Source organism: Heterodontus francisci, chromosome 8 (genome assembly GCF_036365525.1).
Source record: "Heterodontus francisci isolate sHetFra1 chromosome 8, sHetFra1.hap1, whole genome shotgun sequence".
NCBI classification, from domain to species: domain Eukaryota; kingdom Metazoa; phylum Chordata; class Chondrichthyes; order Heterodontiformes; family Heterodontidae; genus Heterodontus; species Heterodontus francisci.
In genome coordinates, this window is record NC_090378.1 from 98,142,974 (window position 1) to 98,156,312 (window position 13,339).

General features: G+C 41.1%; 1 protein-coding gene across 2 annotated transcripts in view; it reads left to right on the plus strand.

The window, feature by feature from the left end:
* The window catches only part of LOC137373049 (transcriptional adapter 1-like), a 65,267-nt gene extending 52,443 nt beyond the window's left edge, over nt 1-12,824 (plus strand). The window contains exon 8 of one of the 2 annotated variants that reach the window (XM_068037810.1): nt 7,878-12,823. In XM_068037810.1, coding sequence (XP_067893911.1) covers nt 7,878-8,027 — 150 coding nt within the window. In that variant the 3' untranslated portion in view covers nt 8,028-12,823. Of the gene's footprint in view, nt 1-7,877 lie in introns of both variants that reach the window. The other variant, XM_068037811.1, reaches the window with a different exon arrangement.
* Nucleotides 12,825-13,339: the final 515 nt, after the last annotated feature.

The following is a 13,339-nucleotide window of genomic DNA, read 5'->3' on the forward strand; positions in this document are numbered from 1 at the left end:
CTGGCGATCAAAAGACCATTGTGGGTTGAATATGTCAGGGAATGGCTGCTTTGTCCTTCCAAACACTGTCCATTAATATGCAAATGTCTTTTCCAGCCACAGCTGATCTGTTTAACAAGTCCTTTCTTCACTCCAGTAAAAATTAAAAAATTAATGTTCATGAAAAGATTAATGTGCCTCATTCTTGGCAGATGGGGGGCCTAGCATGACGCCTCCACACCCAGCGGAATCAAATGCAATTTGAGAAAAGGTGCATTTCATTAAGAGTGTTGAGGGAAATATGTAAGTTCCAGGAAAAAAATGCATTTTGCTCATTCATTCCCATTCATTCATAAATCCTAAAACTTATGACAGCCTGTATTCCTTGTGCCAGTACTAGTTTAATTGCCCCCTTTTTGCAATCCCAATAAACATTAGGTTCTTTTTATTTGGGAAGTTTCTCTTCCATTTTCCCATTTCCATGGCTGTCTTTGTTCCTGTTGAGGTCTGAAAAGGTGTTGTGGGGGGGGTATAGATTTAATTAGCCCGAAGTTGGAATTTTTTTTCTCAGGAGAGTCAGCAGTGTGCAGGTCTATCCTGAAAACTCTTTCAGTGCTTTGCTGAGTCATGCAAAGGCTTTTGACTTTGGGGGATGGGTGGTTTTCTTTGGTTCTGACTGTGGGGAAGGCTAATCTCCCCTTTGTCCCAGAGGACACACCTGCCTGCAGGTATTCGTGCAGACTCTACTGCACTCCCCCATGGCACTTCGACTAGGTGAGGCATCGCCCTCACAGTTCCCTTCCCCCAGAGGTCTGTCTTTGTCTCCGCAGGTTCCTGTAAATGCAGTTAGCAACTCTGGTGGGGTGCTTCTTGTGTCTGCATTCACATACGATGTGGGATCTAACTTTTCACATTTTATGAGGTTGGCTACCAGACAGTAGGGATTTTCATCCAGGATTCCTCCTGGACTTCCTTTAACCTGCCCTCTTGGTCACTTGTTTCCCTTCCCTGTCTAACCTTTTGCCAGCCTGTCCTTTTTTTGTTCTTGGTGGGGGTCCTTTACAGTTTACCAGCCCTCTGCTGGAGGATCCTCCTAACACCAGTACAGGACTTGGGTGTGCAGGTTTCACTGCAGGTTGGGGTTTCCCCCCTCAACATGGCACATGTGGCAACTCCTGCAGTACTCCACCACATCTTTGTGAAGTTTTGGCCAGTCAAACTGCTGTCTTATGCGGGCTTTGGTCTTTCATACACCGGCATCTACAGCACTGTAATCTCATGGGCCGTCCTTAGTATTTCTCTCTGTTACCTCTGCGGCACCACTAACTGGAGAACTACTGCCCACTCCTTGCTCTCAGGTCTGTGAGGAGAACTCTATTTCCTCATCAGTAGCAATCAAGGACACCCTCTGCTTCACTTTCACTCTGGGCCGCCTGTGCTAACTCTCACAATACTGGGTTAACTAGCTGAGCCTCAGCCAGGGAAAATCCATTTAATTCATTCCCTGGGTCTCATAACTTTCCAAAGAACATCTTGGACAGGCAGACCTCATGGTCATCTGCCTGCAGTGCCAATGCAGTCTCCTCTGGGGGAGCTGGTTTGATCATGGCCTGACCCACTACACATTCAGGGAAACTGCAGGGGACAGTCTCCTGCCACTGCCCTGTCGCTCTGACCTCCTGCAGTCTTTCTCTCTCTTCTGGGGGGCTACCACCTTCACTCCCTTTCATTACCGAGGAGCAGGTCAACTGTGTCCAGAGGCAAACTAGGGACAATCGCTACGGTTGCCAGTCCTGAAACTAGGTCGCACCCCAGGTTCAGGTAAAGGCATACACTGCCCTCCAATACCATTCACTGCCATTCTGGTGTTCACTGCACTCTCTGGGGGAGGGGGGTGGGGGAAGGTCAGGCCTTTTCCAGGTAAAGGGGATCTAGTAGTCCGTGTGTCACTGAGAATTACTATGGGCTTGCTTGCCCCACTCGAGGGAAATGGGGTTACTTTGCCTTCAGACACAAACCTGATTAAATCTACCGGCTTTCCCTTTAGTTTTCAGCAGTCAGCTTTTAAATGCCCTGCTTTATTACAGTGGAAGCGCACAGGTCTCCAGGTCTCACTCTTGCTCACAGCACCTTCCTTTTTGGCTACAGGAGGGTCCCCTGTGTCTCCTGCTTTCCTTTCTCTACCAGTACTGCTTAGGCTCCTATCACCTTCCCCCCCCCCCCCCCCCCCCCCCTGCTTTGTCCCTTTCGGATTTGTGGGGGTGACTAGGAAAGGTTCTCCCCTGGGAAACTGACTTATAAATTAAAGCAGACTGATCAGCCAGAATGGCCGCTTGCCGGGATCTCTGGACCCGCTGCTCCTCTGCATTGGTCTTTATTGAGAGTGGGCGAGAGTTTTTAATTCCTCTAAGGTTGAGGAACTCGTTCCCTGTTGCCAGATACGAAGCCTATTGCCAAAAGTTTAGAACCCTCTTAGTAAGCAACTTAAACTAATTCAATTTACACGACGCACCCACGCTAGCATGCATGCGCGATACACACATGCAAATAGAGTCAGAACAGTGTTATGACCGACCGCTCCAATCAAAGCCCCCAATCAAAATATACAATTCTGATTGTGGTGGGAGAAACGCACTGTTAATTCAATCCTGTTGCTCCACAAATCACCTAACATATAATTTAAAACTTTCCAAATTAAAGAAAGGCCCAGCCAAATTGTATCATCTATTAACCCCTGAATGAGGCTTACCAAACCAGGTGTTTTTAAATCAACAAATTAACTGTTTAATTAAAAAAAACTAAATTCTTAAACACTGTGAAGATATAAACAACATTTAAAATAGAAAAAACTAGAGTCCTTACAAATTTACAGTCCAATGTTGCTTGAAGTCCTCACAACCATCCGATGGGGAAAAAAGGTTCTTCCACAGTAGAACAGTCCATTGTCTAACCAGCAGTAAGTAATGCTTCTTTCAGTGATGAATTTCAGCAATTAATAACTTGCGAACACTTGACGGATAAAAGATTGTCACGGTCTAACTTCCCTTCCTTCAGTTTAAATTACCAGAGATCTCCATTTTGGCTTGACTTTTTAGAATTTTGAGAGATAATAATTAAACAGACAAAAATCCTATTACTGCAGTTTAAATGGCTGAGAGCTTTTTTCAGGTGCTCGATGCCACAGTTGTCTGTCTATGTCTGACCTCTCTTAGATTAAACTGTCTTCAACTAAAAAGCCAGTTCAAAATTGAATTGTAACAAATGTACTGCATGATGCTCACTCCTAGTGGCTGTACCTATGGTAACGAGAATGCACCATTCTCAAAATGGCTGTATCCAAGGTAACGAAAATGCACCTTCCTATAACTCCTGAGGCTTGCTGGTTCTGAAAGTAATACTGATCCTTTGCAAGCCTTAAAGGCAAACCGCATATTCCCTGGAGAGAAAAAAAACAACACAACCATGACAACAGACTGGAAGAAGTAAAGTGGAAAGGTTTGAGGCAATATCTGAAGAGTTGTTGTTACAGTTCTTCGAGCTCACTGTACAGTCCTTGATTGTAGATAAATCTTGCTTTTTTTTGGGCCCTAGTATTATTCTTAAACTTTGTTTTCTGTAGGAGACTTTTCTCTCTTGGGGTTCATGTGTCTTCAGTGCATTCAGAGGCTTGTGAGAAAGAGATGGGAGCAGACAGGAGAGAGATCTTCTCAGTCCAGGAGCAAACAGACTTTCTGCCCAAACTCAAAAAACTCAGGTTGCCCAGCAGATTAGTCATGTGACTTGCTGGTTTGACCATGTCCGTTAGTGCATTCGGCCATCTTAGCAGTCAATCTGGAATGCAAGCTCCCCCACCTTCAACGTCTGGTGATCAAAAGTCCATTGTAGGTTGAATGTGTCAGGGAATGGCTGCTTTATCCTTCCAAACACTGTCTGTTAATATGCAAATATCTTTTCCAGTCACAGCTGATCTGTTTAACAAGTCCTTTCTTCACTCCAGTAACAGTTTAACAATCAATGTTCATGACAAAATTCATGTGCCTCATTCTTGGCAGATGGGGGCCGAGCATGACAATAGGTATGTCATAGAGGTGTGCAAAGGAAACCCAACCCGAGTCTGAATGCTGGACCCAGAAGCCCAACCCGAACCCGACACATGCCGGCGGATCCCGTTGGGGTCAGGTTGGGTAGCAGGCCTTTACCCATGTATTGATGTAAAGGCCTGCCACCCGACCCGACCCCGACGACATGTGTCTGGGTCGGACTTCTGGGTCCGGAACTCGGGCTCACGTCAGGTTTCCTTTGCACACCTCTAGCATGTCATACAATTACATCAATTCACTAAACTCTTTAATTGGACCCATGCTCAGTGTTCCATATGCATTAGCAATATTTTAGAATGTCCAACAGCTTGCATTGCAGGAGGCATATTGCATAACTTAAGCTGAATTCAGAAATCTGATATTAGTTTCCTCCTAGAAACACGTGCGGAAAGCATGTTGGCATTATTAAAAGGATGTTAATTCACAGACTTGATCAATGATCATTTGTAAATAACTATTCACAATTCTATCTCAATTCACCATTTGCTTACAAGTAACTAGTTTGATTTATGGGCTATTTTTAGTCTCATTAGTAATACAAAGAGTGAGCTGTCTTCAAAACCATTGTAGCAATGAGCTGTGGAGAATTGCAGTCCTGGAAATTCATGATTTTGAACACACAGTTTCTGACATTGAAGTTCAAGGCTCCAAAGAAAAGCAACCAGCAGTGTATACGGTACTCCAAATGTGGTCTAACCAAGGTCCGATACAGTTTTGCATAACTGTTTTAATTTTCAATTCTGTCCCTCTAGAAATAAAGGCTCATGCTTGGTTTGCTTTCTTAATGGCCTTAAAAACTTGTGTTGCCATTTGTTACGCCCGAGGCAGGAGGAATGAGCTGTCTTTTCTAGTTCCACATCTCCACAGGTTATATTTAAATGTTAAAATAAAAGCAAAATACTGCGGATGCTGGAAATCTGAAATAAACACAAGAAATGCTGGAACCACTCAGCAGGTCTGGCAGCATCTGTGGAAACCACAGATGCTGCCAGACCTACTGAGTGGTTCCAGCATTTCTTGTGTTTATATTTAAATGTTTACCTGGTTAGCATACATTTTTTTTAATCACTGAAAACAATAAACAAACCAGGTTTCTTTAATAAACACAAAATTATCATAAAAGCATAATACTGCAGATGCTGGAAATCTGAAATAAAACCAAAAAATACTGGAAATACTCAGCAGGTCTGGCACCATCGGTGGAGAGAGAAGCAAAGTTAACGTTCCAAGTCAGTACCCTTTCATCAGAACAAAATTATCAGTTCATTTCAAAACAAGTCTTAACAAGTAATGATGCAAAGCATTAACACACACATTGAAATATGAAAGTTCCCTCTATAAATTCCCCAATTACACTCACATACATGCACTGGAACAGTACAAATTCTCTCTGCAGAAGTCTGCTACAAAAACTACTTTGGCCAAATACTTGCAAATTCTTGAGAAAAAGAAGCTATAGAAGGAAGTCAGTTGTCCCTTTTTTTGGTCTGGCATTTGGGTATACGGAGACAGATGACTGGGATTGTTTTAGAAGCAGCCCGTTCTGGAGACATTGAGAATTATTCCAGTAGGCTTTCCAGGAGAAAGGTGGCATCAGAGTTTTTCCGCTAGCGCACACTTGAATCGCAGGATTTTTTGCAGCTTCTCAGAGACTATCAACACCAGGGATTTTAGCTATCCCACACTGGATTTTTGCAGGATTTCTTCAAAGAGGTAAAGAAGGAGATGGGCTGGGTGGTTTCCTTTTTCCTTGGCAGGAAAACAGCAACTGTCTTCAAACAATTCACACCCCAGCTAAACTGAAAACAATGTCCAAGCCCAAAACAGAGAGTTGGCCTTCATCAACCTTGACACGTGGCTTCTCTGTAACCATTTTCCCCTAAGTCACCAAATACTGAGCCCAAATCACAGGTGGTTTCCAGCACAGGTGGTTTTCAAACAACATCTCAAGTGTCATTTTGGTGAACTTGGTCAAAAAAAAAACACATCCATGGAATCTTTTCAGTTTTAACACAGGTCCTCAAATTTCTTTTAAAACGGAAGCACTTTCATAACATATTTCTTATGTTTATATTATGTTCTTGTGTTTTTAGTGATTTGTGTATTTGTACTCCTCGATCCCTTTGCTCCTGTACCCTGTTTGGACTGTTATTTTCCAAGTAATATGTGATCTTATTTTTCTTACCAAAGAGCTATGGTTGACTGTCAGATACAGGGCTATCAAATATTTTGGCTCTGTTATGAAATGATGTTTGAGAATCACTCGCAAGTGGTCAGATTATATTGAGTTTTGCATTGACAGATTAATTGAGAAAGAGACTGTAGTTTAGCTGATCTGCAGGGTTCCTTATTTTAGTTTAGTTTAGAGATACAGCACTGAAACAGGCCCTTCGGCCCACCGAGTCTGTGCCGACCATCAATCACCCATTTATACTAATCCTACACTAATTCCATATTCCTACCACATCCCCACCTGTCCCTATATTTCCCTACCACCTACCTATACTAGGGGCAATTTATAATGGCCAATTTACCTATCAACCTGCAAGTTTTTGGCATGTGGGAGGAAACCGGAGCACCCGGAGGGGGCTCACGCAGACACAGGGAGAACTTGCAAACTCCACACAGGCAGTACCCAGGTCGCTGGAGCTGTGAGGCTGCGGTGCTAACCACTGCGCCACTGTGCCGCTCTGCTGAAATACAAAGGGGGCTGAAATACAAAGATGAAGTTATACTTCAGTTGTATAGAATCTTAGACCCCCATCTGAGGTACTGTGTTCAGACTTGAGCAACGCACCTCAGGAAATGAAAAATTGGTCTTGGAGGAGGTGCAGCGAAGATTTACCAGAATGATACTGGGACTTAGAGGGTTAAATTGTGAAGAGATGTTGCATAAACGTGGCTTGTGTTTCATTGCATATAGAAGATTGAGCAGAGAGCTGATTGAGGTCTTTAAGATATTAAAAGGATTTGATGAGATAGATGTGGAGAAACTGGTGGAGGAATTAAGAGCAAGGGGAGATGTTCTTAAAATTAGAGCTAGGCCATTTAGGAGCAAAATCAGGAAGCATCTTTTCAGAGAAAGGGTGGTAGAAATTTGGAACTCTGTCCAAAAGGCTGTGGATGCTGGGACAATTGGAGCTTTCAAGGCTGAGATGTATTTTTATTAGGTAAGGGCATCAAGGGATGTGGATCAAAGGTGGGTAAATGGAGTTGAGCTATATACTAGCCATGATTTAATTGAATGGTGGAAAAGGCCTAAGGGGCTGATGGCCTGCTCTTGTTCCTATCTCCCTGTAATCTGTTTTTGCTACTTTTGGTCACATAAAAGCTTAGTGTAATTGTTTTAAGCATATAGTTTTATATATTCCTGAATTTTGTTCTGTAGGCATTTGATGGACTGAGTGGAACAAAACTAGCTCAGTGGCGGTGGGAACTCTTCCAAATCCTAGATGGGGGCATGAGTACCATTGGCTTTTAAGAGCAGTATTGTGTTGAGGGAGAGGTTTATTTGAATGCTTAACTAATCTGGAGATGACATTAAGAGGAGCTCTAGATAATTACAAACAGATGCAGTGACTACTGGTTCCATAATAATTGAACATTTTGTTGCAGCTTTGTTTTTTTTTTAGCTTTTAACGATAGCAAATTTTAAAGATTTTTAAAGTCCACTCTTGGGAACAACTTAGAAATAAGCAGGGGTTGAGGTTATCAGAAATCTGTTCTCCTAAATTTGAAATATTCTAATTTATCTGTCACTTCATTTTGTATTTATTTACTGTTTGTTTTTTTTTGTAGGTACACAGGGAAGTGATACCAGCGCACACAGTTTATGCCTTGAATATAGAAAGGATATTGGCTAGACTCTGGCATCCTAGTCATGAGGAGATGGAGCAAGATAAGATCCACCGTCAAAGGCTAGCAGTCAAGGAGGGACTTGTTTGTTGACTGATTTGGGCCAATAGCTGGAGCTCAGAACATACCTTTGTATCCACTACGAATGAATGAGATAATCACTACGCTAAACCAGATACCTCCTCAACTGTTACTCTGTATCTTTATCACTGGGTAGAGTCTGTTATAGTGATGAACATTATTGGTAGTATAAGTGTAAATTGAATCAATGGAAGTTGGGCATTTAACTTCAGTCTGACAATTTTGATAAAATATTCATAAATCTCAGAAATGGATTTGTATCCCACCTATTAAAATATATATTGCTAATGTATACCTACAAACATCAGTATGATAGTTTCAGTATCTACATATTTGCTTCAAAGTGCACTGCCTTGGTTACCTAGTGCGATATTCATGTGCAAACGATCTCAAGTTCCACTATTGTAACAGAGGTATTAATGTATTTAAAATAAACTGGTTAACTCCTCTGGTAAAATAGAGGATGGAATTTCAGACAGAACAGGTTGAGCAAAGGTTTGTACTGATTATCCCACAGCAGAATTTAAAGGCTTGCACGGTTTGCCTTTTTTTGTTTAATACCAGTCTCCTGATGAGACAAAAGATAACTTTGCTAGTTAGTTTCAGATCCTCTTTGCCATTCCTAGTTCTTCGTAAACATTTTAACTGAATATAGATATCTTTATAAGCCTTTAACCATTTTACACCTTGATAAAGTTGAAGGTGCAAGATTACCAATGCATGTAACACCATCGAATAATTTTATTTTTGTACAGTAAGAAATTGACAACAATTAGTCTGTATAATGTCAGTTTTTTGTATAACAAGTGCTTTTTTTAACATTGTTTTATATTTTTCTGTATTTATAATTTTATTTTGTAGTTTATGTACAAAAATGCAAGTGTCAATTCATTTCAATGTAAATGCATCAAAACCAGATGTCTTGAGTCGATGCTGAGAAGCTTGCAAACTTCTGAATTTGGAATGCACAGCCATAAAGTGTGATTTCTTCAAAAGCTAGTTTGTATCACCCTATTTACCTCAGTGAAAAATTTTAGACAATGTTCAAAGCCTGTATCCTTCCACTATTGAATCAACTTGTTATTTTGTTTTTGAATGCTATCACTTATGATTTGTAATACTTATGAAGATGTTTCACTCACTAAATTAGTTTGTGGTTTATAATTGTCTCTAGATCCTGTCCCAAAATGTACCTCTTTCCACCCTGCTGATTCACTTCCTGAAGAACTTGAAGTTGACTCATTTCTTTGAATTACTGGTGAACAATGTGATCGACTCTTAAAATGCCTTCTGAAATGGCCGAGCAAGCCACTCACTACAAGGGTACTCTAGTGGAATGTGACGCATTTGCAACAAATTGGATGAATTAATAGCACCGATAGAAATTAATAGGTTTGATTGAATAGCCATTATGGATACATGATTGCAAAGTTGGGAACTAAATAAACCAGGTTCCTTAAAGGATCAGTTAAAGACGGTAGCCAGTTCCGAAGAAGGGTCACTGACCCGAAACGTTAACTCTGCTTCTCTTTCCACAGATGCTGCCAGACCTGCTGAGTGAATCCAGCATTTCTTGTTTTTGTGTGAGTGAGAAAGGATCTTAGTTTAGAAAACCAAGTAGAATCAGTTTAGGTGCAGCTAAGAAACAGCAAAGGGCAAAAAAGAAAAAAATGTGTATAGTTTATAGACCGCCTCATAGTAGTGGTGTAGTGCAGAGTATAAATCAGGAAATTAGAGGTGTATGTAATCAGGTGCATACAGTAAGCATAGGCGAGTTTCATTTTCATAGGGACTGGGCAAACCAAATTTGCAGTAATAGTTTGGAGGACCAGTTCATTTGAATGTATAAAAGGTAGGTTTCTAGATCGGTATGGTGAGGAATCAACCAGGGAACAGGCTATTTAGGATCTAGTATGTGCAATGCAAAAAGGCTAATAATCTTATAGTAAAGGGGCCACTAGGGAAGAATGACCATAATTTGATAGAATTTTATGTTGACTTTGAAAGTGATTTAGTTAAGATTGAAGCTAGGGTCTTAAATCTAAACAAAGCACACAATGTAGGTATGAGGGGTGAGTTAGCTGAGGTAGATTAGGAAACTGCATTCAAAGATATGACAGCAACGCAAATAGAGCAAGACTGGCGACGGTATGTAAACAGCAGTGGCAGAACAAGCCGACGAGCAGTAGTGTGTTATAAAGAGCTGCGGGTGTGGGGGAGGCGATTGGAAGGGACTGACAGCATTCAAGAAAAAGAAAAAAACCCAAGTGTGATGTCACAGGAAAGCAGTTGATTAGTTGGTGAGTATTTCTCTTAAAACTAGGGCATTCGTTCAAACTAGGAGACAGGAAATTAAAAATTTGTTAGGTTAGTATAACAAGTGAATTAATAAGAGTATTAGCACAGAGCAGGTCTAGAGGCATTTAAAATTAATAGTTTAAAAAGGTAGCAACTAGATTCTAAAAAAGGGAATAAAGATTTTTTACATCATGGATGGGCAGCTGAGACCTGTTCCTGACGCATTTGGGAACTTATTACAGACCATGTGTGTAGGAAGCTTAAGCGTGAGCTCAGGATTTCCAAGCTTGAGGGACAGTTGGAGTCAATGCGGAACATCAGAGAGCCTGAGAGTTTCCTGGATCATACTTTCCAGGGGCTGGTCACCCCACAGATAGTAGATGGGTGGCCATCCGAATGAGTAGGAAGAGGCAAGAGTCGTGGGGTATGTGCTACTCTCAAATAGGTACTCAGCATAGTAGATTGCTGGGAATGATGACAGCTTGAAGGAGTGCAGTCCAGACTGTGGCAACAATGGGCAAGGACTACACTGGAGAGAACAGCAAAGAGTAGAAATGCAAAAATAAAAGCAAAATATTGTGGATGCTGAAAATCTGAAATAAAAACAAAGTGTTGGAAATATTCAGCAGGTCTGGCAATATCAGTGGAGAGAAGAGTTACCATTACAGGTCAGTGACCTTTCATCAAAAGGGATGTGTTGCGCCTCAACGGGACTGGGACCAATGTCCTTGTGGGCAGGTTCACTAGTGTGATTGGGGAGGGTTTATACTAAATTGGCAGAGGAATAGGCACAAGTATATAGAAGCAGAAAAGAGGAATAAGGCGCAAAGTGAGAGTGTTGGATAATATTGAGAAGGAAGTAGTACCATATTAGATAGGAGCAGACTAAGAAGGAATACAAGGACAGGTTTAGACTGCATGTATGTAAATGCACAAAGTGTGATGAATAAATTTGTTGAGTTACAAGTGCAAATAGCTTTGTGGAAATATGATGTAATGGCAATAATGGAAACATGGGTTAAAAATGGTGAGGACCATGCACTTAATATATACATAGTGTTCAGAAAAAATAGGGAAGGGAGGTAGGGTGGCATTAGAAAAGACATTGCAGTGTTGGAAAGAGGATGTCCTTGTCCTTGAAGGGCAAAGACAAAATCTATTTGGTTAGAGTTGAGAAGCAGGAAAGGTATGATCACACGACTGGGCACATTCTATAGGCCTCCAAATAGTGAGAGGGAAAGATAGAGCAAATCTGTGGCAGAATTATAAGAGTGTTAATATTGGGAGACTTTACCCAAGTATTGATTGAGATAATATTAGAGTAAAGGGAGAGGAATTTCTGAAATGTGTTCAAGAGAATGTCGTTGACCAGTATGGTCTCGGTCCAAATAAGAAGGAGGCATTGCTGGATCTGGTGCTGGGGACTGAGGTGGGCCAAGTGGATGAAGTCTTTGTGGGGGAACACTTGGGTAAGAGTGATCATTGTATTATAAGGTTTAGATTAGTAATGGAGAAGAGTAAACAACAATTGAAAGTAGAACTTCTAAATTGGAAAAGGGGATCTAGCCAGGGTAAAATGGAACCAAAGACTGACAGGAGAAACTGTAATGGAACAATGAGTGATCTTTAAGGAGGAGATGTTTCAGGTACAGACGAGGTACCTTCCGCCAAGAGAGAAAGGCAGGGGAACTAAAGCCAGGGTTCCTTGGATGATGAGGGACATAGAGAATATGATGAAACAAAAAAAAAGAGGGTGTATGATGCATGTCAGCTGAATTATTCAAGTGACAATCAAGCCAAACCCATTAAATTAAGAGAAGTGAAGAGGAAAACAATACTGGCAAAGAGAGAATATGAGAATAGAATGGCAGTTAACATAAAAGGGAACACAAAAATCTACTGACAGGTAAATAGTAAATGGGTAGTAAGAGGAGTCTGGGTCCTTTGAGGAACAAAGAGGGTGATATATGTTCAGAGGCGCAGGGAAAAGTGAGCATACTTTATATCAGTGTTTATTAAAGAAGAGGATGCTGACAAAATATTGGTAGAAGCAGAGATAGTAGAGGTAATGGATGGGGTGAAAATTGTTAGGAAAGATGTACTGTAAAGGCTGGCTATGCTTAGAATGGATAAGTTGCCTGGTCCAGATGGCTTGCATCCCAGGTTCCAAAAAGAAGTGGGGGTTGAGATAATGGAAGGGCTTGCCATAATTTTCCAAACTTCCTTAGATATGAGGGAGGTGCCAGAGGACTGGAGAATGGCAAATGTGCCATCCTTATTCAAGAAAGGGTGTAAGGACATTCCCAGTAACTACAGGTCAGTCAGTTTAACATCAGTGATGGGTAATGTTTTAGAAACAATGATCAGGGAAAATAATTAACAGGCACTTGGAGAGATTTGAATTAACTAAGGAGAGCCAGCAAGGATTTGTAAAAGGCAGATCATGCTTGACTAATTGCATTTTTTGATGAAGTAACAGAGTTGGTTGATGAAAGGAATGCTGGGGATGTTGTTTATATGGAATTTCAGAAAGCGTTTGACCAAGTACCACATTAAAGACTGCTAACAAAATTGAGGTTCATGCAATAAGAGGGTCAGTGTCATCTTTGTCAAAAAATTGGCGTAAGCACACAAAACAGCAAGCAATAGTAACCGGATGTTTTTCAGATTGATGGATGGTAGACAGGACTGTTTCCCAAGAATCCATGCTAAGACCACTGCTTTCTTTGATATATATATATATAAATGAATTGGATATTGGAATATAGAGTAAAACTTCGAAATTTGCCAATGATACAAACTTGGACATGTGGCAAACAGTGAGGATGATACCAATTCACTGCAACAGGACATAGATAGGCTAGCAGAATGGGCAGACAAGTGGCAGATGACATTTGATACAGAGAAGTGTGAGGTGATTCCTTTTTTCAGAAGGGACAGGGAGAGGCAATATATGCATAATAGCACAGTTATAAATAGTATGCAGAGACAAAAGGACCTGGGTGTTCATGTGCATAAATCTTTAA